The sequence below is a fragment of the Schistocerca nitens genome, chromosome 6 (assembly GCF_023898315.1).
Source record: "Schistocerca nitens isolate TAMUIC-IGC-003100 chromosome 6, iqSchNite1.1, whole genome shotgun sequence".
Lineage (NCBI taxonomy): Eukaryota > Metazoa > Arthropoda > Insecta > Orthoptera > Acrididae > Schistocerca > Schistocerca nitens.
The window spans coordinates 123,856,749-123,880,293 of record NC_064619.1 but is presented as its reverse complement, the minus strand read 5'-3'; the positions used below and the strand labels follow the sequence as shown (position 1 = coordinate 123,880,293).

General features: G+C 42.2%; 1 protein-coding gene across 1 annotated transcript in view; it reads right to left on the bottom strand.

Moving 5' to 3' along the window:
- The window catches only part of LOC126263224 (piezo-type mechanosensitive ion channel component), a 686,714-nt gene that overhangs the window by 59,571 nt on the left and 603,598 nt on the right, over nucleotides 1-23,545 (bottom strand). Inside the window, exons 40-41 of the mRNA XM_049960308.1 lie at nucleotides 3,323-3,537; nucleotides 1,603-1,761 (exon numbers count right to left, since the gene is read on the bottom strand). Coding sequence (XP_049816265.1) covers nucleotides 1,603-1,761; nucleotides 3,323-3,537 — 374 coding nt within the window. The remainder of the gene's footprint in view (nucleotides 1-1,602; nucleotides 1,762-3,322; nucleotides 3,538-23,545) is intronic.

Genomic DNA, 23,545 nt, shown 5'->3' with positions numbered 1-23,545 from the left:
GTGTGTGTGTGTGTGTGTGTGTGTGCGCGCGCGCGCGCGCGAGTGTATACCCGTCCTTTTTTCCCCCTAAGGTAAGTCTTTCCGCTCCCGGGTATTGGAATGACTCCTTACCCTCTCCCTTAAAACCCACATCCTTTTGTCTTTCCGTCTCCTTCCCTCTTTCCTGATGAGGTAACAGTTTGTTGCGAAAGCTTGAATTTTGTGTGTATGTTTGTGTTTGTTTGTGTGTCTATCGACGTGCCAGCACTTTCGTTTGGTAAGTCACATTATCTTTGTTTTTAGATATATTTTTCCCAAGTGGAATGTTTCCCTCTATTAAAATACATATTTAAGTAGTTTTGAAATTTCAGCCTCTAAGCAGCTAAACTAGTGGCTGAAAGTTTTTTTGAAAATAAATCACTATTACAGAACTACTAAAGCATTTTTAAAGCTACATCTATGAAAACTGATATTTGGCCCCTCTCTCTCTCTCTCTCTCTCTCTCTCTCTCTCTCTCTCCCTTTAAAAAAAAAATAAATAAAGAGAAAATAGAAATGTGTTTCATTGTTTTTGGTAATTCAGCCCCTAAGGGAGGTGAAGTAAGGGATGAAGATATTTAGGAAAATATTTTGTTATATTAAAAAATTTTCAAAGCTAAATCTATGAAAACTGATATTTCAGTTACTGGTTAGATACACAGAAATATGTGTTAAGGATGAAATATCATACAGAAATACCACCAAAAAATGCAAAAGGTATGATTAACAAAACCCTTGGGCTCCACCTATGAGAATCACTTTTTGGTCAGAACAACATTCGGCAAAGACCATGTCCTTAATTAATCTGAAAAGTTCAGAAGGTGTTGCAATTTATAGACAACATTAAAATTCGATTAGAGAAAACAAAAATATGTGCAGAGCATACAGGCTATGTGAGCAAAGCAGTGGGTGCTAACCTAGATAAACTGTAACAGATTTTCTGCAAGGGAGCTTACAGACTGCTGGAAAGGGAGAGAATGGAGAACAAGTACTTTATTTTTTATGCCTCCCCCTTTTGGAAAAGCCAATTTCAGTTTACTGTAGAAACAGGGTGTGATCTATTGTTTAAGGAGCTACATTTATTGGCTGTAGGAGTTTCCGTTGTCTCTCCACATACACAACAGAATTTTCAGCACTGAGGCCAAGTGCTTTGTTGGTCCTGATAACATAAATAATGACACTACTTACATAAAGCACACCACACAATTTACAAACAACTGCAAATAAAATCATATCTACTAAGACATTAAGCCAGAAATGCCAAACTTTTAACGTTATGGTGAGTTCTGTTGATATGTTATTACATATCTCTTTCATCCTTGGAATTTTTTGTTTTCACTGTGCTAATGAAATGAGCAGTAGAACACACACACACAGTGAAATGAACAAGTATCCACAATGGCAGAATCCAAGTCAGTACCGTCATTAGGGAGTCACTGACAGTGTAACAATTTCTTACAAAACTGCCTTAAAAATGGTCATCCCAAGGCATTACTTGTTGCTGATTTCTAACAATAAGCTACTTAAACTTAAAAAAAGATAACATTTCAAAAAATAAATTCCCACTTCAAGTTTGTTTACTTACAGCTTGAAGAGACAGAGATTGATGATATTATATTTCTTGCACAAGAAGTTCCGTAATATCCTAGTTGGATAACCACTCCTTATCTGGTATGCAGATAATAGTAAGTAGAAGCATTTCACCATGTACCACATCTGGGGTGGCAGAGAAGCATTAAAAGGCCTGGAATTTATACAGATTTATTGAATCTGAACAAGTTCACTTACTCTTTTAAAAAAGATGCCAGTCAAGATAAACACATACATGAAAGAAACACTGATGATTATAATAAAATTGAATAAACAGGCAAAAATCATGCAATACATATAAATGAATACATATTATTCACAGCTGACACTCAAGAGTTTTGAGCAGTGTAACTGAAGTGTTTTCTGCAACCAATTTTTTTTTTTTTTTTCTTGAAATTTTATGGTACTCAACGATTTTTGGGCAATTTGTTGTGCATCAGAGGTCTCCTATTCCTGAGGCTGACCACTAATACAATGCAAGTACTTCACAAAAGTAGAGAAGGCGAAATTACAAAGAATTACAGACCACTCATCTAATGAATCTAGCTTTGGCACAGAAAAGGCAGTCATCCACTAATGTGCTATTTGTTGAATATGTCTGTGCTGAACAGTGCCTGCATTATTTATGAAAGCCTTTACTGCGGACAACACACTTAGAGGCTGGAACACTACAAGCTGCACGAGGTCAGCCATTAAGAATAAATAATTATGAAAGCATAATGAAGATCATCATCATTTAACATTATAGATGCCAGGACACTCTCCAAGACCACATATACTTTTAGGACGGCCAATCTTAGTAAACAAGCACAATAACATGAACTCCTATCTTTAATGGCAGTTTTATAAAGCCAATTCATTACCAGAAATCTCTAGAAATTGTACAAGCACACAGCTGCAGAGTAACAACTTGTACATAATACTAACTCTTACCTCTTACAGCTAAAACACACACACACACACACACACACACACACACACACACACACACACACACACACACACACACACAAAATCTATATATATGAAGTTGGTGGTGGATGTGATGGAGGAGGTGGAGATAAGACAGAGGGAGGAGGGAGGAGGAGAAGGATGGGGGAGGGGAAGAAAAAGGAGAAGGGACAATGGAGGAGGAGGAGGAGGAGGAGGAAGGGGGTAGAGGAGGGAGAGGGGATAGAGGAGGAGGAAGGGGCAAGAGGAGAAATAAGTAGGAGGAGGATGGAAAGACAGAGAGTAGGAGGAAAAAGGAGGGGAACAGGAGGAACAGCAGAGGAGCAGGAGGGGCAGGACATGAGCAAGAAAATATGAAGGTAAATAGGAAAAGGAGAGGAGGAAGGAAAAGGATGAGAGAATGATGTGAACTGGAGGTAAAGAACGTGAAGAAAGAATGAGGAGAGAAGAGAAGTGTGAAAAAGAGGTCAGATAAGGTAATGAAGAGAACAGTTTGTGGAGGAAAGGAGAAGAGGGGAGTTGGAAAGGTGGAAAATGAGAAGAAAATGAATAGGAAATGCAGGAATAGGAGATGAGGAGAAAATGAGGGAGGTATGAAGACCAACATCAAAAGATATGTACAATTCACTATTTTTACGGTTAATGTGGAGAGAGGAGGGGATAAGGGATGTGAAATTGAATGTACCAGGATTTCCACAGATATTAAGACTATCCAATAATTTCTTATTCATAGACAGCAGAATAATAATTAGAAAAATATATACCTTTCTGTGACCGCAGGCAGTACAAAGAACATCCATATGTGGACTCCAATAACTAAGAAAAACTGAAAAATTATCTTCCCAAGAATAAATTTCCGCAAGAATAGTGACCGATCAATAATTATAAGTGCAAACTGAAGTATCATCATAACTAGGAAAGGAACAGGTACTTTGTTTTCTTGTAGATATGATGAGACACCACCATCACCCTGCTGGGTCTGTAAAGAGAGAAAGTGGTACAGTTTAGACTCAAATTATTAAGTGATACAGTTTGGATATCACAACTAAGTGACTATGAAACATAAACATATTTGCACAAAAATGCCTCAGACTGTATACACATATAACCAAATAAATAAAACAATGGTTTTAAGTAAAATTATGTACAAAAAGTTATGTGAAAAATACAGTTTCAAACACTAAGAAATATGTCCAACAAATTTCAGAACTGAGGTGAATTCATGGCTTACATTAGATCATTTAATACTTCTTACTGTGGTAAAATGCCTCAGAATATTAGTTCCATGGTCACAAATCTTGCAGACATTCATTAAACACTACTGATGTAATTTGACTCCCTTAATCTAGTTATACCAAAGGTCACATGATAAGTGTACACAATTTATATTGGCATCTAAATTCTTCAAAACATACGGAGAAAGAAGGAGCTGTTATACACATCATAAATTAGCATATGCTCAAGAAACACTGATGTTAATAAATTAAACAGTGAGGAGCATTTCAATGTATGCTCAACAGAGTAATGAAATATTACTGTATCTCATTGCTACCTATCAGAACCCCTCGGAGAGCATTAAAGATAAACACCAGTCCTAATTGCCCAATTGTAAAGTGACCTGTTTCCAAATTGCATACAAAAATAGCCACTATTTCAGTATGCATATGATTAGAAAATGATGCTTTGCTGATTAACATTGTTCTTATGTGAAAAACACAATATAAATGTGAAATTAATACTGTAACAAATCAAAAGAAATGTAGCACATGGTCAGGATGTACGAGTAAACCTATCATTATAAAATTACTACAGCAAATTAAATAGAACATATAAATAAAGCATGTTAATTGAATCTCTGATATATGTTAGCACTAAAATTCAGGCACTAGTTGATTTGTTATAAACAAATTTAGAAATGTAATTGTTACCTGTAACATAATTAGTCAGAAAATGTTATATTAACTCGTAACTAAGTTGAAAATAGGTTCACCTTGTTCAGCACTGAGATTGTAAATTTTTAGCAATGTGTATCTCATATTTGGTTTAACTTTTAATTGCGATTTTACATAAAATTGTTATTTTCATTGCAGGTAATTGTTAACAAAAGTATAAATAGAGGTCACGCAGGCACCTTGGAGCACTCGTCTTTTTGGCTAGGGTTGCGAGCAAATGTATTGTAGGCTCACTCGTTTGTTGATTGTTTTGTATATTGTGTTGTTTGATGTCAACTTTGGGTACATGTGATGTAACCAGTACAGTTCATCAGGCTCGGACACCAGAGTCCTGGAAATATATTGGTGTTAAAACTGCACTGTACTTTGGAATTTATTTGGGAGTCTTCCGCAATCTTTTTCATTGGCTGCACAGCGACAAGACAAATCCAGGAATTTTACAACACCCCGAGAACTAAACAACTCTCTCTGTTTGTAGAATTGACGTGAAAACAACAGCACATCGACTGGGCATTTTACACACACACACACACACACACACACACACACACACACACACACACACAAAAACTGCAACGCGGAGGTGGGAAAATATAAGCATCTCAGTAAGATGTCATAATGAATGGAAAATAGCAGGAAATGCATACGGACCACCTTCAGAGTGTATTTACCTTTAGCATCTATTCAATTATTTAAAAGTAGAAAAAACATTAAAATAGTGGTTGCACGTGCTATTAATAATCAGTTTTGTTAAAGCATTTTTAATCTCTATAATAAGTAGTCGAATCACAGTGCTTAGGCCCTCTTAAATGAGCACTGATAATGTATTTGTTATATATTTGCATATTTATTTATCCATAAAACCTTGTTTATGAAATGGGATACAAACTGTAGCAATTGTCAAAGAAGTATGTAGCTTGTAGTTGCAATGACATTTTTTTAAAGACATACACCTTGAAGGACAAAATACAGCTATCTTTTTGTGATGATTGGTTTTAAACAATGATTCCTATTTTTAAATAAATGAGTATTTATCATCATCATCATCATCATCATCGTCTTGGTTTTCACTTTATTCAGCATCAGGCTGGGTTGTAACATTTAAGGTACTTCTCCTATTTCCCATATTTCAAGCATTCTTCTTCTGTAACTGTTTTGTTCCATTCCAGATTCCTTCTTCTAAAACTGGTCAACTCATCTGATTTAGGTTTCCCTCTTGCTCTGAAACTTGGCCTCCATCATCATTTTGGTATTCTTCTACCTTCTTTTTCTCTTTACATGCCAAAACCATTTAACCTGTTTTTTTTCCATTCTCTTTTTCAAATTTTCTACTAAAGTTTCATTCCTAACATCTTCATTTCTCACTGTCTCTCCTAGTTTTTCCTAAAGTATTTCTTAGAAATTTCACATCACTGGCTTGGATTCTACTCTCCTCTTTTCTTGTCCTTGGCCAGGTCTGTGACTCGCACATCAGCATGGGCATAAAGTATGTCTTGTACAGGACTTCCTTACACTTATTGGCACCTCCCTTTCAGAGACTAAGACCCTTCCACACTGGTAAAAAGCACTGCTCTGTTGTATCCTTTTGCTAACTTCTGCCTCCATTCTTGCATTCTTTTCTAATTATTTAAAGTTATCCACAATTTCAACATTATTGCTTTGACTATTAATTTGTCCCTTGCCTTCTATGTCTCTGCTGTAGTCTTTCTTTCCTCCACACAGAATTTCATTCCATATTTCTCAGCTTTTCATTTAAGATGTCTCTTGGTTCTTGTACTGTTGGTTCCCTACATTACAATCTCATTGGTAGATAGCAATAAGGTCATCTCCCTTGCTATATGAATATCTTTTGTCATACACTGCTTCAAGAATTTCACTTTTTTATTTTCCAACTCCCTTTCTCTCCAATTTTCCCAAACCTTTTCTCCAGGACACTATTGTAAGCCTTCACTAAGACAAGAAATATCATTAGAAGATCTTTCCCATACTCCCAATGCCTCTCCATCAACTGTCTCATACTCACGATTGGGTCTACTGTTGATCTACCATGTTGAAAACCTACTCTAAGTAACCTTTCACTATTTTCCTCAATCTTCTTCCCACTATAATCTCCATTATTTTTGCTAATTGTGGTACAAGTGTGATCCCTCAACAGTTATCACATACTTCTCTGTCTCCACTCTTGAACACTGAAACTAGTATTCCCTTTCCCCATTCTTCTGGTACACATTTCAGAGTCCATATGTGTACCGTAGAGGACAACACCTGACGAAGCAACCGTTGGTTGCGAAAGCTAGAATTTTATGTGTATGTTTGTGTTTGTTTGTGTGTCTATCGACCTGCCAGCGCTTTCGTTTGGTAAGTCACATCATCTTTGTTTTTAGATATGTATATGTATGATGTGACTTACCAAACGAAAGTGCTGGCAGGTCGATAGACACACAAACAAACACAAACATACACACAAAATTCTAGCTTACGCAACCAATGGTTGCTTCGTCAAGAAACAGGGTAAAGTGAGGGGAAGATGAAAGGATATGGATTTTAAGGGAGAGGGTAAGGAGTCATTCCAATCCCGGGAGCGGAAAGACTTACCTTAGGGTAAAAAGGACAGGTATACACTCGCGCACACACACACATATCCATCCGCACATACACAGGCACAAGCAGCCATTTGTAAAGGCAAAGAGTTTGGGCAGAGATGTCACTTGAGGCGGAAGTACAGAGGCAAAGAGGTTGTTGAAATACAGGTGAGGTATGAGCGGCGGCAAATTGAAATTAGAGGAGATTGAGGCCTGGCGGATAATGAGAAGAGAGGATATACTGAAGGGCTAGTTCCCATCTCCGGAGTTCTGACAGGTTGGTGTTAGTGGGAAGTATCCAGATAACCCGGACGGTGTAACACTGTGCCAAGATGTGCTGGCCGTGCACCAAGGCATGTTTAGCCACAGGGTGATCCTCATTACCAACAAAAACTGTCTGCCTGTGTCCGTTCATGCAAATGGACAGTTTGTTGCTGGTCATTCCCACATAGAAAGCTTCACAGTGTAGGCAGGTCAGTTGGAAAATCATGTGGGTGCATTCACACGTGGCTCTGCCTTTGATCGTGTACACCTTCCGGGTTACAGGACTGGAGTAGGTGGTGGTGGGAGGGTGCATGGGACAGGTTTTACACTGGGGGCGGTTACAAGGGTAGGAGCCAGAGCGTAGGGAAGGTGGTTTGGGGATTTCATAGGGATGAACTAAGAGGTTACGAAGGTTAGGTGGATGGCGGAAAGACACTCTTGGTGGAGTGGGGAGGATTTCATGAAGGATGGATCTCATTTCAGGGCAGGATTTGAGGAAGTCGTATCCCTGCTGGAGAGCCACATTCAGAATCTGATCCAGTCCCGGAAAGTATCCTGTCACAAGTGGGGCACTTTTGTGGTTCTTCTGTGGGAGGTTCTGGGTTTGAGAGGATGAGGAAGTGGCTCTGGTTATTTGCTTCTGTACCAGGTCGGGAGGGTAGTTGCGGGATCGAAAGCTGTTGTCAGGTTGTTGGTGTAATGCTTCAGTGATTCCGGACTGGAGCAGATTCGTTTGCCACGAAGACCTAGGCTGTAGGGAAGGGACCGTTTGATGTGGAATGGGTGGCAGCTGTCATAATGGAGGTACTGTTGCTTGTTGGTGGGTTTGATGTGGACGGACGTGTGAAGCTGGCCATTGGACAGGTGGAGGTCAACATCAAGGAAAGTCGCATGGGATTTGGAGTAGGACCAGGTGAATCTGATGGAACCAAAGGAGTTGAGGTTGGAGAGGACATTCTGGAGTTCTTCTTCACTGTGAGTCCAGATCATGAAGATGTCATCAATAAATCTGTACCAAACTTTGGGTTGGCAGGCTTGGGTAACCAAGAAGGCTTCCTCTAAGCGACCCATGAATAGGTTGGCGTATGAGGGGGCCATCCTGGTACCCATGGCTGTTCCCTTTAATTGTTGGTATGTCTGGCCTTCAAAAGTGAAGAAGTTGTGGGTCAGGATGAAGCTGGCTAAGGTAATGAGGAAAGAGGTTTTAGGTAGGGTGGCAGGTGATCGGCGTGAAAGGAAGTGCTCCATCGCAGCGAGGCCCTGGACGTGCGGGATATTTGTGTATAAGGAAGTGGCATCAATGGTTACAAGGATGGTTTCCGGGGGTAACGGATTGGGTAAGGATTCCAGGCGTTCGAGGAAGTGGTTGGTGTCTTTGATGAAGGATGGGAGACTGCATGTAATGGGTTGAAGGTGTTGATCTACGTAGGCATGCATACCTCACCCGTCATTCAACAACATCTTTGCCTCTGCACTTCCGCCTCGACTGCCATCTCTGCCCAAACTCTTTGCCTTTGAATATGTCTGCTTGTGTCTGTATATGTGTGGATGGATATGTGTGTGTGTGCGCGCGAGTGTATACCTGTCCTTTTTCCCCCCTAAGGTAAGTCTTTCCGCTCCCGGGATTGGAATGACTCCTTACCCTCTCCCTTAAAACCCACATCCTTTCGTCTTTCCCTCTCCTTCCCTCTTTCCTGATGAAGCAACCGCTGGTTGCGAAAGCTAGAATTTTGTGTGTATGTTTATGTGTCTATCGACCTGCCAGCGCTTTCGTTCGTTAAGTCACATCATCTATGTTTTTATATATATATATATATAGGTTATTTCAAAAAAGTAAATTCATTTTCAGAAAGTACACACTTCACTCTATTTTTCGACATAGTTGCCAAGTTCGTTGAAACACGTATCATACCTCTCAACTAATTTTTTAATACCTTCTTCATAAAAACTTGCTGCCAGCTCCAATAACCAAGAGTTCATTGCCGTTGTCACATTGTCATCATCATTGTAACGATTGCCTCTGAGGTTTTGTTTGAGTTGGAGGAACAGATGGTAATCACTCAGCGCAAGATCAGGACTTTAGGGTGGGTGGTCTAAAACGTCCCAGCCAAAACTGTCCAATAAATCGCGGGTCTGACCTGCAGTGTGAGGTATTGCATTGTCATGGAGAATGACAGTTCCCTTTGCCAGCATGCGACCCCTTTTGTTTTGAATCACTCTGTGTAGCTTTCTCAGGGTTTGGCAGTATGCTTCTGCTTTGATAGTGGTTCCTTGTTGCATGAGGTCGACCAAACACCATGCCTATCCCAAAACACCGACACCATGATTTTGCACTGGGACAGAGTCTGTCTGGCCTTCACCTTTACAGGCGAGTGTGTGTGTCTCCATTCCATGCTCTGTTGCTTTGATTCAGGCACGATATGTAAAACCCATATTTCGTCTCCAGTTACAATCTGACTCATGAAGCCATCACCTTCTTCATGATAACAAGTCAAGAACTTCATAGCACACTCAAATCTTTGGTAATTGTGGTCCTGTGTTAGGAGTTTCGGAACCCAATGGGAGCACAGTTTCCTAAACTTTAGGTGTTCAGTAACAATGTTGTAAAGCACTGATCTCGACACATGAGAACATTCATTTGAGAGACCTGTTATTGTGAAGCGCCTGTTATCATGAATCCTCGCTTCAACTGAAGCCACCAAATCATCTGTAATCAAAGAAGGGTGACCAGAGTGGTCCTCATCATGGACATTGTCATGGCCATTTTTGAATTCTCATACCCACTTACGCACTTTGCTTGCACTCATAACAGTATCGCGGTACACTTCACAAATCTGTTGATGAATTTCTGCAGGAGACAGGTTCCTTGCTGTCAAAAACCGTATCACCGAGCGAACCTCACATGGGGCTGGCGAGTTGACAGTCTTAAACATTTTGAAAGCACAGAAAAGAACCGTACAGGTTAGCTGCAGCGCTGAAACTGAGCACAGTTGTTCCCGAGGCATCCTGGTACACAACGCACATGCTCGTTGCGGTAAGCATGCGAATTATTAGTGTCTACAACAAAACGGACCTTACTTAAAAACACGCCTCGTAGTTACATGTGGGGTAATTTGGTCTCTACAAATTCAGCAACAGAATTGAAACAATGCTGGAGCATTACACTGGTAACATTGTTGACAAGTATAATTAGTAAATAAATCTACATTATATAACCAATAGTGAATGACCTTTCACAAGGGGGTCACATCTATAGGCCGCGCAGGATACAGTGGCCAATGTACAGTAACCAGTTTCCATCCAAAGAGCTGGGCAACCATCTGAAGAGGCGGGCAAGTTCATTCTTATGTGCAGGAGGGGAGGCAAACAAATATTTGCCACATTTTGGCTGGCTGGTGATGACAGAATCGACATGCATGTCCTGTAATCCTCCTCAAAGAAGTTTACAGAACCTATTCGGTACAAAAATTTCATTAACGCTTTACTTGTAGCTTTATGTCAGCTTCACTACGATGTACCCATCATTTCATTAATGGTCACAGTTACTGCGATATTCATGTGGAAGTAAGACATGAATGATGATGATAAAGATGACACAACAATGCCCAGTCATCTTGAGGCAGAGAAAATCCCTGACCCCGCCGGGAATTGAACCCAGGACCCCATGCATGGGAAGTGAGAATGCTACTATAAGACCACTAACTACAGATTTTTCCAATGAGAGAATGTAATTTTTAAGAGCCATTGATAGCTGGTGAACTGAGGAATGTAATATGTTTTGAAACAACATAAGTGACATAATTACACATTTATTTAGTACTGAGTATGTTCTTTGCATAAGTTGCTGACCTTACTTTTTCTCAGTTATAAACTTAATAAACCACTATTTCAGAATTCTCTTGCAATTGCATCTGCACAGCATGTTAGTGAGATGAGACTGTGTAAACTTCACTGAGTTTTGGCAAAAGAAAAAATTTTTTAACATGGCAACAAGAGAAATGTGTAGGTTTTACTCAAACTTCCCCATTTGTGGCTCTTCTCTAAAAGTTACAAATGATTAATAAACTAGGAAACAATAAATTGCTGCATTTTAAGTGGAATTCTTTTTATATACTAACCAAAGAAGAGGTCACAGATCTCTCTGAATGGTCACAATGCAACTGTGGGCATCGAGGGGCCCCACATAATATTTACAAGTGTAGGCTTCAGTTTAGGATGGCACTTCACCTCCAGTGCTAGGCATTTCTCCTACAGCACTCTGAGTGATCCCCCACCTCTGCTGCTCTCACCACGCTTCTCCCAGCTGATGGCGCATCTAGTGGCCTATGGCATTTTGCAAGCACTGTACTTGTCGTCATTGACTTTGATCCAATTTATGGTGCGTGCAAGGCTTTACCAGAAAAGGAAGTGTCAGATCTGGGAGCTCCAGATGGCTAAGTATTTAGCAGAAAAATAGCATTTTCTATGCAGGTCAGGTGAGGCACAAGCCATTTACGTTAGTGTAGTTTACAGGCAGCAGTTGGCACCACTGAAAGAGTACAGAATGGTAATATGAGGGTTGTGGGATGGTCGAGTCCCTGTGAGGAAACACTTTATATTTTCAATTTTTATCTTTCTTACACTGCAAATGAAGTGAAGCAGTGTCCAATATATCGTATTTATTAATACTTTCATAAAAGTCTTGAAAAGAAAAGGCAAAGGGAAACCTGGGATTGGAAATAAATTTCCAGAAGGGATTGTAAGTTTTCCATGAGAACTTCTCATATAAAATTAGTTACTTTTATTATTTTACAGTTGATGATTCACAGGTGCTGGGATGATATTTATCATAAAATCAAGGGATGTAGTTATTTTCTCCACATGTTGCACGCGTTATAAACATCGTATTTTTACAATTACATGTATGCTTTAAAGTTTCTATATAAAAAGAAATGTGGTTTACATTTATAAAAGATTCATTATCACCACACTGTTTGAAACAAACCATGCACAATGCATCATTTCACTAAATATTGGTGAGGGTACCTAGTGACATACAGTGGAATGCATTTTGATGCAGTCTTCTTGGGATGTGATTTCTTTTTCTCTCTCAACCAGACAAGAGCAGTTTTGAGCCTTTTTGATCAAACTTTTTACCTGACAATAAAAACAGATATTGTGTGGTTGCACTAGCGGAGTGTAATTGGAGGAATCATTTTAATACAGCACAATGGCAATCCCCCTCCATCTTGAAAAATCTCATTGTATAACTGTGGATTTGTTTCTTTTTCCCACTAGTCAATTAATAAAAGAAATTTGTTCTCTGGCAGATACGGCTTCATCACATCAGTCAAGTATTTTTGTACAGGGTTGTTTTAAGTTTCTAAGATTTTGATGAAGCAGTGATGTAGAGATGCAGTCACCAAGAGAAAAACAGCAAAACTGTTATGGCTGACAAATGAACGGGATGAAAGAACAAGGTTGGGATACATGGAAGCAGGTAGAGAAGCACGACTAGTCCTCTGAACAGAAAAGCGATAGTTCATAAACAGTAAAATAAAATTGGCAGACGTCCTGTAGCCAGCCGGTGTGGCTGAGCAGTTCTAGGTGCTTCAGTCTGGAACCCCGCGACCACTATGGTCGCAGGTTCGAATCCTGCCTCAGGCATGGATGTGTGTGATGTCCTTAGGTTAGTTAGGTTTAAGTAGTTCTACGTTCTAGGGGACTGATGACCTCAGATGTTAAGTCCCATAGTACTCAGAGCCATTTGAAGCATTTTTGAAGAAGTCCTGTAAAAGTCTTACAGGACAGTCAGGTTCTTCAAGAAAGGATACAATCCAAGGATTGGCGTGCTCAGAGGTCAAGAAGGACAGATAATCACAGATGAAATGAAAGCTATGGAGGAATGGAAAAACTACTTCAAAAACCTCCTGAATATGGATGTAAACACCATGAGTGCTACAACAAAAAATGAAGAAGAAGAATCATATAGAGAAAACAGATATACTGTACCATTGGGAAAGTACGAACTACCAAGCATGGAAGAGGTAAGAACGCCCATAAAACTGTTGAAGAGGGGGAAGACACCAGAAACAGTTGGCATACCTGCAGAGATGCTGAAGGAGGGAAGAGCTACTCTACAATCTGCTGAATTTGTAAGAAGAAAAGAACCCCAGAAGAATGGAATGAGTCTGTCATCTGCCCTATACTAAAGAAAGGAGACCCAAAGAGATGTAGTAACTATAGGGGAATCACACTACTACGTACAGCTTGTGAGATCTTGAGCTTGTTGTTACTGAAGAGACTAACACCAAATGTCGAGAAAGTACTGGGATTCCAACAAGCAAATTTCAGAAAGGGAAAGTCAACTGTAGACCATTTACATACAATACGGCAAGTGCTAGCAAAGAGCTAGGAATTCCGCAAAACTGTTCGCTGCCTTTTTGTGGACTTCCAAATAGCATATGAAAGTGTGAATATACAAGCAATATGACAATAAAAGTTCGCAGAAAACTCATAAAACTGACAGATATGCACCCAGGAGACAACATGCATGGTGAAAGTAAATGGAAACATAGCAAAGAAGTTCAAGGTGAGGACTGGAGTGTGACGAGGAGACTGCCTCTCCCCTCTCCTGTTTAACCTGGTACGGGAGAGAGCCCTGAGAAAGGTAGCAAACCTAGAGATAGGAATACAGCTGGGAAGAAGGATCAGCAACCTGGCCTATGCAGATGATGTAGTTTTAATAGCAGAGAAAGAGCAAGACTTAGTTCAGATGACAAGAACATTAATGGAAGACGCAATGAGAGCAGGCCTGAGGTTGAATATGGATACGACAAAATACCTTGTAGTTAGCAAAGAAAATGGTGACAGGCCCCTGAAGGTGGAGGACATAGTCTTTGAAAGGGACTTTAAATATCTTGGGGCTATACTCAATGAAAGGAATGAGATAGACCAGGAAATTAATGCATGAATACAAGCAGGAAACATGTAAATATTTGCTCTGTGAAAGCTGTTAAAGTCCTGGCTTCTATCGAGATCCTCAAAGACCAAGCTCATCTCTTATATGGAGCAGAGACCTGGACCATCACCCAAAAGATGGAAAGAAAACTCCTTACATTTGAGAATGCCATCCTGACAGATTTTTGGGCCAGTGAAGGATGGAGATGAATGGAGGAAAAGAAAGAACTGTGAATTGCAGGGGCTATACAAGCTGATGGACATCATGGAAATGATCAAAGAAAGAAGACTGAAGTGGTATGGACACGTAATGCGTCGAGAAGGCCAGATCATCAGGCAGGTAGTGGAGGAAGATATTAGAGGCAAAAGACCACGGGGAAGACCACAACTCCAATGGACTGATCAGGTCAGAGAGGATATGAGTGCACTAGGGCTGTCTGAAGAAGAATACATGGACCGAGGACACTGGAGGAGGCTGATTGGTGAGGCAAAGACCGACTGCAGTTTGTGTGGCCAACGCAGTAAGTAAGTAAGTTATGACATTCTTATATTCTACCATGTCTCATCCACTGTTTTTTGAATCCACAGCCCAAAATAGCCAGTGTTCTCCTGTAGGCATTGGCAGACGATAGGCAATAAATTTCCAGAACGAGTTATAGCAAATTGTGCTGTGTATGAGCTGTTACTTTATTCATGTTCAGTTCATCTGCATTGCAAGTATAAAATTGCAAATAAAAAAAAAATTTCTGAAGATTGACTCCACAGATATGGACTTACCGTTCTGTACTCATTTAACTGTGCCAACTGCTGCCCAGAAACTATGGTGCCATAAATAGCTCGAAGCCTTGCCCGACCACTGCCAAACTTTTTTTTTTCTTCTCCTAAATGCTTGGCCATCTGGAGCACTCACTTCTGTCACTTTCATTCCTGCCCAAGCCTTGCATAAACCATAAGTTTGAATGAAATTGGCGATGATGAGTAGGCGTGATCATCTTGTTAGAGAAGGAGTTCCAATTCCTTGTGTGAAAAGTATAAATTCAGAGATGAGGATATAAAATTTATTGCTTATGTGTGCACCAGGGTAGCTAATAAGATAAGAACTGAGTATTTCAGGAGACTGCTCAAAGACATAAATGGAAAAATGCATACGTTCCATGAAGTCTCTGAATGTCTGATTCACAATACTCACTAAGTCTTATCACTTTGAAACCAGAACTGAGTACCATTTAGAAGAGCACAGTCATTGGAAAGACACAACACACTACACTGAAAGCACGTTTACTGTTCACACACGAAGAAGTACACATGTGTGTGAACTGCCTGCCTCAGCAGTGTGTGCCCCTATTTATTCATACACACAATGACCTAGTAAATTACAAGACTCCAAGTAAGTTTCAGAACCATCCAGAACAAAGTAATGTTGAATTGTAAACAATTTCAGGAGGTGTGAATTGACTTGAAACACATAGGCTCCATGATCCACATATCAAATACAGCTTTTGACTCACCATATATTCAAGTAACTTGCAGAGGGCATTAGTAAAACTGATTGGGCGATAGCTCTCCATCTGAAGAGGCCGTTAACTTGATTTCAAAATGGGAATAAGGATACCTTCTCACCATTACTAAGGGAGTTCCTCCATTGTTCCAGAGATGAGTGAAAAGGGCAAGCAGATGACATTAGTTAGCCACCAATAAGTGTGGTCCAGCAGCTGTGTCAGGGCAGAGAGCAAGCGCACTGTGTATTTCCACTTGCTAAATGGGGCATCATAAGGCAGGAATGAAAGATAAAGGGACTCACTCCAGATGGCATCTGTGAAGACGGAACGTGGGCTGATAATGGGTCGACAGTGAGGCCTGGAAAAAAAATGCCAAGAAATAAGTTCAGCAATTAAGTCTGGGCTGGTAAGATTAACACAATCAGGGAAGTTTCCGGAGCACCTGTAGGATGATGGTGGTCAAAAATGCATCTCTGAGAGGAAGGAGTATGCAGCCCTATGGCAGCAACATATTGCTCCCAACAAATCTGTTTCTGGCATTTGATCACATAGTGAACCCGGCCACAAAGCCATTTGAAAGCCAGGAGGTGCTCACAAGATGGATGCCGATTGTAGCATTGGGGGCCACAACAGTAGTTTTTGATAGCTGCACCAATTCTGGAGGTTCACCAAGGGATAGTCTTTCATCAGGAGATCCCGAGGGAGAGGTTGATGATGATGATGTTTGGTTTGTAGGGCGCTCAACTGCGCCGTTATCAGCGCCCATACAAATTCCCAATATGTGCTCAGACCAATGTCACCAATTTCAGGAATGATAATGAAATGATGAGGACAACATGAACATCCAGTCATCTCGAGGCAGGTGAAAATCCCTGACCCCGCTGGGAATCGAACCCGGGACCGTGTGCTCGGAACAGAGGGAGGGAGAATTGCTGAAGGGGCTGCTGAAAGGATGGCGTTAGTCAAACTCTGTACAGACTCAACACTGCCATCATGTGGTGAAGTGGTTGGGACGGCTGCCAACAAAAAGGCATTCCAATCAGAATTAGTAAAGGCTCACCTGGAAGGGCATTGAGGTGAGTGATGCTGAATAAAAGATAAGACAATCGGCAAAGATCGCTGTCGCACAAATCATCATGAACTACCCATTGAATGGAGGGGAGGAATTCAGCACTAGAGATGTAGAGATCAATGGTAAAAAAAAGTGCCATGTGCCACATTAGAGCAAGTGGGAACTCCAGTGTTGAGGAGGCAGAGATCTAGCCCCACCATCAGGTCTTCAACAACCCTGTTCTGCTCAGGGGTCACAGTATCACCCCACAGAGGGTTATGGGTGTTAAAGTCCCTAAGGAGAAGGGAGGGAGGAGGGAGATGTTGAAGGAGGGATAGAAGAACAGGACGCATAGGTCAGTCTGAGAGGAGATAGAGATTGCATATTGTTTCCGCAGAGTCTAGGTAGATCCAAACGGCCATCACTGTCAGTGCAGTTTGAAGAGGAACCCAGGGACTAATGTTGTCCATGTGGACCAATGTACAGACACCACTGGAGGCTTGCAGAAGGCAAACCCAGATCCAGCAGAAGGTTTGGAAACCATGAAGAGTTAGCGAATGAGGATCCACGAAATGATATTCCTCCAATACAAAACAAGCTACAGAGTAGACAAAAAGAAGAGACTGCAATTCCAGAAGTGAGGATAGTAATCATTGCAGTTCCATTGGAGGATAGTAGTAGTACAAGAGCCTGGATGAACATTGAATGGGTCAGAATCGATCATTGTGCTGAGTCAGTGCCCATCACCAGTAAGGACAGAGTGATGTCCACGAATGTAAGATCAGACTCCAATTGAGAGGTAAGAGGTGACATCCCCTGGGACATCACGGGGGGCCTCGTCTTGTGCTTTTCTCATCTTCTTCTACTTTGGAAGGTGAGAGGAGGTATGATCAGGAAGACAGCATGTCACAGAAATATCTTGATCCTAGAAAGAACAAGGGCCTCGAGGCCCACAGAGAATTGGTCCCTTGTTTGACTCAAAGTAAAGGGCTTCTTCTCCTTAAGACAATAGGGACGGGGTCCTCGAGGAAGCCCCATCCCTGGATGGTGCCAGAGAAGAGGGTTTCTTCTCTGGGTGAGGAGAAGGAGATGTTCTGGTGGGAGAGGGAATGGGAACTGTGCAGGAGGAGAGAAGGGAAGAGAGACAGGATGGAGGTAAGGGAGGTAGTGGAGGCGGAGGAGGAGGAGGAGGAGGAGGACAAGGAAAGGATGCACTAGTAGTGAAGGTTGACAGTACTGGTTGGAGACCATTGAATTGCTGTCCCTCACAGAAGGATAGATGGTCAAGAGTTTCGAATTCCTGAATCTTCCTTTCCATTTTATAGATTGGACAATCCAGAGAGCAAGGGGAGTGTAAGCCAGAACAGTTCACACATTTGGATAGTACAATGCAAGGACTCCCCACATGGACAGGGTAGCCACAGTCACCACAAATAGGATTCACATCACTTCGTGAAAACTTTTGATCAAAATGGAGATGCTGGAGGGGGGGGGGGGGGGGAGGAGGAGGGTGGTTATCCCCTCAAAAGTCAGATTTAAAGTGCCGGTATCAACATGATTACCCTTAGGACCTCTCTGGACTTGCCGGATGAAATAAATGCAGCACCATGTTAGGTTGGTATTTACTTCGTCATCAAATTGAAGGAGAAGATCCCTAAGAAAGATAATGTGTAGACCACATTAAAGAACTGGTGAGGAGTGATGCTCACTGAGACATCTGCTAAGCGATCGCAAGCACAAAGAGGCTGACTGACCAGCAGAAGAGGTTTTAATCAATAGGGAACCAGATTGCACCTTACTGAGTGACTCTACTTCACTAATTTTATCTTCTATATGTTTGACAAAAAAGGAGTGGTTTGGTAACAGTGAAACCATCTGTCCTAGAACAAACTAAGTAATGGGGAAAGGGTTTCGCCCCCAAGCTGGTCAGCCTCACCCTCCTCCCAGGTGGTGGCCAGGGAGGGGAACACCAAGGAAGCAAGAGTGGGAGCAGACAGAGAACCGTTACTTTCTAACGAGACAGCCACAGAAGAGCAGCCAGAAGTGTGGGCTTAGCACACTTCATGTGCAGAGCATATGCCTTCGCACCACCCACTCTGATCAGGGGCTAACCCTGTGGGAACCACCCAGCCACCACAAGAGCCACCTGGGACAGCAGTGATTGCATACAGTTCTGATGTCCCATAAAGATGAGCAACCCCTCCTAAGCTTACACAAGGTGGTGACAGCTCAGGTACCAGAAGTGCTACCCTCATGTTGTCTGGGGGCTCAGCCGTAGGGGTACATAACAGCCCCATCATACAGACTGGCTACTGTGCTGATGACCTAGCAGCAGGGGGAGAGGGGGGGAGGGGGAGGTTAGGGCTTTAGAATTCTAGGTGGTTAGGAAGAAGATCCTCTAGGTAGCCCCTGAATAGGTTTAGTATAGTATAGTGTCATGGAAGTGCTCACACTGTGCCATGGATTTGTTCATAGTTTATGCCACCAACAGTAAAGTAATTATGGATGAGGATACAGTTTGTCTTGGAAACCAAGAATGAGGATGTTGGTCTGGAGTCAGTCACAATGAAGGTGTTGATCCATACAGGTAGTAACTCTCTCTGTGGTGTTACAGCAACCAGCCACAATGGGGTATTCTGGGTTGTTGGGTTTGTTAACTTTAACAAGCATATAGAAGGTAGGACTGCAAGGATTGCCAGGGTTTCGGTCACCCTCATCTTGTCCTGAAATGAGAAATATCCTCTACACCCCTCCCACAAAGGTATTCTTCCACCCACCCAATCTCTGAAATATCCTTGTCCATTCCAACTCCACCCCTGCTCCATACCCCTTACCTCAAGGCTCCTATCCTTGTAATAGACCTAGATGTAAGTCCTGTCCCAAAAATCCTCCCACTACCACCTACCCCAATGCTATAACAAGATGTCCTGCTCCATCAAAGGCATGGCCACTTGTTAAAGCAGCCACTGATCTTCCAAATAAGCTGCAACTGTTGTGCCACATTCTACTTGGGCATGATTACTAACGATGTCATGCAAGCAGCAATTGGCAAACTGTGGTCAGGAGACAGCTCAACCACCCAGTTGCTAAGCATGCTGCCCAACATGATGTTCTTCACTTTAATGTCTGCTTCACAGCCTATGCATCTGGATTTTCCACCAACACTAGCTTTTCTGAACTGCTCTTCATTCCCGTAACCACTCCTCCCTGGCCTCAATCTCTGCTAGTCACTGTCCTCAACCTACCCATCCCTTTCTCTGCTCCCACTTCAGTACTACACATGGTTCCTACACCAGCGAATCACCTACATGGTCCTTTCCACTTTTCTATTTCTTCTTCCCCCCCCCCCCCCTCCCCCCGCCTTTCCCCCCCCCCCATTTCCTCTAGGCATAGCCTTATGATTTTGCTCACAGCAGCCTCACATTTTTCTGCATTCCTAAAGGCAACACTAGCAGCTTCCTCCCATCCTTGGCCTGCTATTCCTCACCCTCCCCACCCCACAGTTCATCTTTATCACTACTATCCATCTCACAAGACTGCTGCTCACACCAGACGCAGCCACATTCAGGCCTTAGTGCCATGAGACAGTGGCTAAGTGTGTGCGATTTGTTCTTGTGTGAATGTGTTGGAGTTCTCTACTTCGAAAGAAGCACTTCATCCAAAAGCAAAATATGTCGAGCCTTCTTTTTCATTGTGCCTATCAGTGACTCAACACCTCTTTTGTGTGGTGCGTAGCAATCTGAATAGAGCAGTAATCAATCCATAGATTGTTTTGAACTCCACAATGCTTTACTAGGTATGGTCCTATTGGAAGGGGTATGCTGTTGCCTTCCTCCAACCTTTGAGATGACTTACCTAGCCAGTTAGAGGAAGACCTACAGTTTAATGTGGGTTCTGAACCACAGTGCAACTCACAATCACATACATTGCCAGAGGTGAAAGAAGTGCTAAGTGACAGATAAAAATCCTAGGACTGACTGGAGATGAATCCGAGACCTTTGGATTTGTAGTCTGGTACTATACCAATGAGCCACAAAGCCACAGTAGCAATCTAGCCTTTCCATATTGCTGTTATTCTGTCCTTGACTTCCCACTGTGTGATTTATAATGGGCATCAAATTAAATTAATTAATTACTAAATCATTAGTAGGCAATTCATTCTCATCTAACATTGAGAAAACTCCCGACATGCAACTCAAATAATGTAAAACGCATTGCTCCAGTGGACTTGTGGAACAGGTGGGGACTGTTAACAGAAGAGTTTGACAGCTGTAAATTCTTGGTATTATGATTAGACAACAAAAACAATGGGAGGAGCATTTCCTGAATTGATGAAATGTCTACGCAAACCTTTTTTCATTCAGTCTTTATTTGCAATGCAGATATTGTCTAATGTACACAGACAATTAAAATTTTTACCAAAAGGGGTATATTTTGCTTACCTTCCTTCCAGAACATCAAACAGACCATTTTTTGGGTTAACACCTTGAGCCATTCTACAGTTTTCTGAGATCAAAATGATGATATTTGTAGTTTTAATTCAAGAACATGCTGCAGGAAGATGTTCACAGAACTGGTTTATACAAAGAGTTTCTTCTTAGTACATTAAGAACATGCTACAGGAACATGTTAATAGAATTTGGTATAAGAGCAATTTCTTATTGATGTATTATTCCTCATCAAAACTTGCTATAAACTACATACTGTTTTTTTTTTTAAATAAACAGTTCACATTTTAGTATCAGCACTACAAGAATGAAAGTTTCACAAAAGCAAAATGTGTTTCCTTTGGCACCTGTGCATCTCTATTGTTCAGGAATACTTCTTCTCAATAATTTTCTGGGAATCATACAAAGAACTGTTTAAGAGAATCTGAAGAATTTTCAAGGGCTCCTGCTTCACAAGAAAATTTCTTGGCAAAACTCGCTGATTTATATATTTTTAAAAATATTCATAATCTGAGTACTGGATAACATTTGACTCATCTACAGCATACATGCAGTAAAATGATTAGCATAAGCAACCAGTGAAAATATTTGGTTTCTTTGCGATTAACTTTTTCTTGTAATGGGAAAATGTATGCTGAAATGAAAGCAATATTCGATGTACTTTCTGCTGATCCTTCACTATCAAGGATCAGTTAGGAAAATCAAACTCTAGTACCTCCCGCCATGGAAGTCGAACACGCGTCAGAACAAATGGATGTGGCCAGCCCATAGAGGGCTCCGCGTCCGCGGCGGCTCTTCCGCACAGCTCTCGCGCTGCGATGGCGCCACCGCTACACCACGTGCAGACCGCAACCAATAGCCGCTCCCTCCGGTTTCCTATATAGGGACCCCCTCTGCCCTAGTCCAGTCAGTCTGGTACTCGCTCTGGATTGCGTCTCTATCTCGGCGGTACTGCGTTCTGGTCGTTGCTCGTTGTTGACATTTGCCTGGATCTGGTTCCGAGTGGATTTACTGTTGGTGTTTGGTATTGTGGTTTCTATAAGACTCCGTTGTTTATCTCTTCCTTGTTGTGTCGGTCATGGTCGGTCGTGGTCGGTTGTCGTTGGTCTGTCGTCCGACTCATCCTTGTGTTTACCCGGTGGTGCGTGCTCCACTGTTGGCGGCCTCCCCACCTGGCGGCTCCGATCCGCAGCCCAAGGCGTTCCTGCGGTTGGTTTTGGTTACCACATTGGCGATGAGGTAAATGGAACATAGGAGTATGGAAGAGAAATTACTCATTCTCTTAGAGCAACAGCAGCAGCTCATGTGACAGCAGCAGCAGCAGCATTTGGAGGTCTTACAGACGTCCGTGCAGTTGCTCTCGGACAGGGTCAATAAGCGGGATTCCCCCCACATCTCTCAGGTGCCCTGCTTTCAAGCACGTTCCCACATCCGCCGTCATTCCCACCGTTCAACGATGCAAAAGAGGATTGGGAAATGTACCTGCATCGTCTGAAACAGCATTTCACGGCCTTTCAGGTGTCGGACGACTCTCTGCAGCGGTCGTTATTCTTGTCTTGTGCCTCACCGAACACGTTTTTTTTTGCTCCACACATTGGCACTGTTGGCCGACCCCATGGCTCTCTCCTTTCATGAGATCTGTATGTTGCTAACTAACTATTATTCCCAGCGATACCACATGGTTGCGTCTCGCTTGGAATTCCATCAATACCACAGGCAGCAGGGTCAGTCCTACCGGTCCTGGGTGATGGATTTGCGAGGTCTCAGCCGCAAATGCAACTTCACATGCACCAATCAGCAGTGCAAGGCGTCATATGAAGATTTGTTAATTCGGGATGTGGTCGTTCAAATGGCGCCCGATCCAGAGGTCCGCGATGCGGCGTTAAAATTGGACAACCCCTCATTGGAAGACATTCTGCGTATTGCCCATTCCTTCGAAATTGCTCAAGCGGCGAACGAACGTCTCATGGCGGAGCCCCAGGTGGCAGCGGTCGAGTCCAGTTCCTGATCCACTCCTTCCCACCGTCAACAGGATGCAGTATCCAGAGGGCATGGCCATCAAGATTCCTTGCTGTCTGACGTCTCTATGGCATCCGAACCGCCAGTCACCCCTTGACGTTGACCGCATGGCCCTCTCCTGTCGTGCCACCAGTGCTTCTCGGCCCACAGTCGAGCTGACTGTCCCCATCACTGGAAGACCTGTTCGCTCTGTAAGAAAGAAGGCCACCTCCGATCAGTCTGTCATAGCCGCT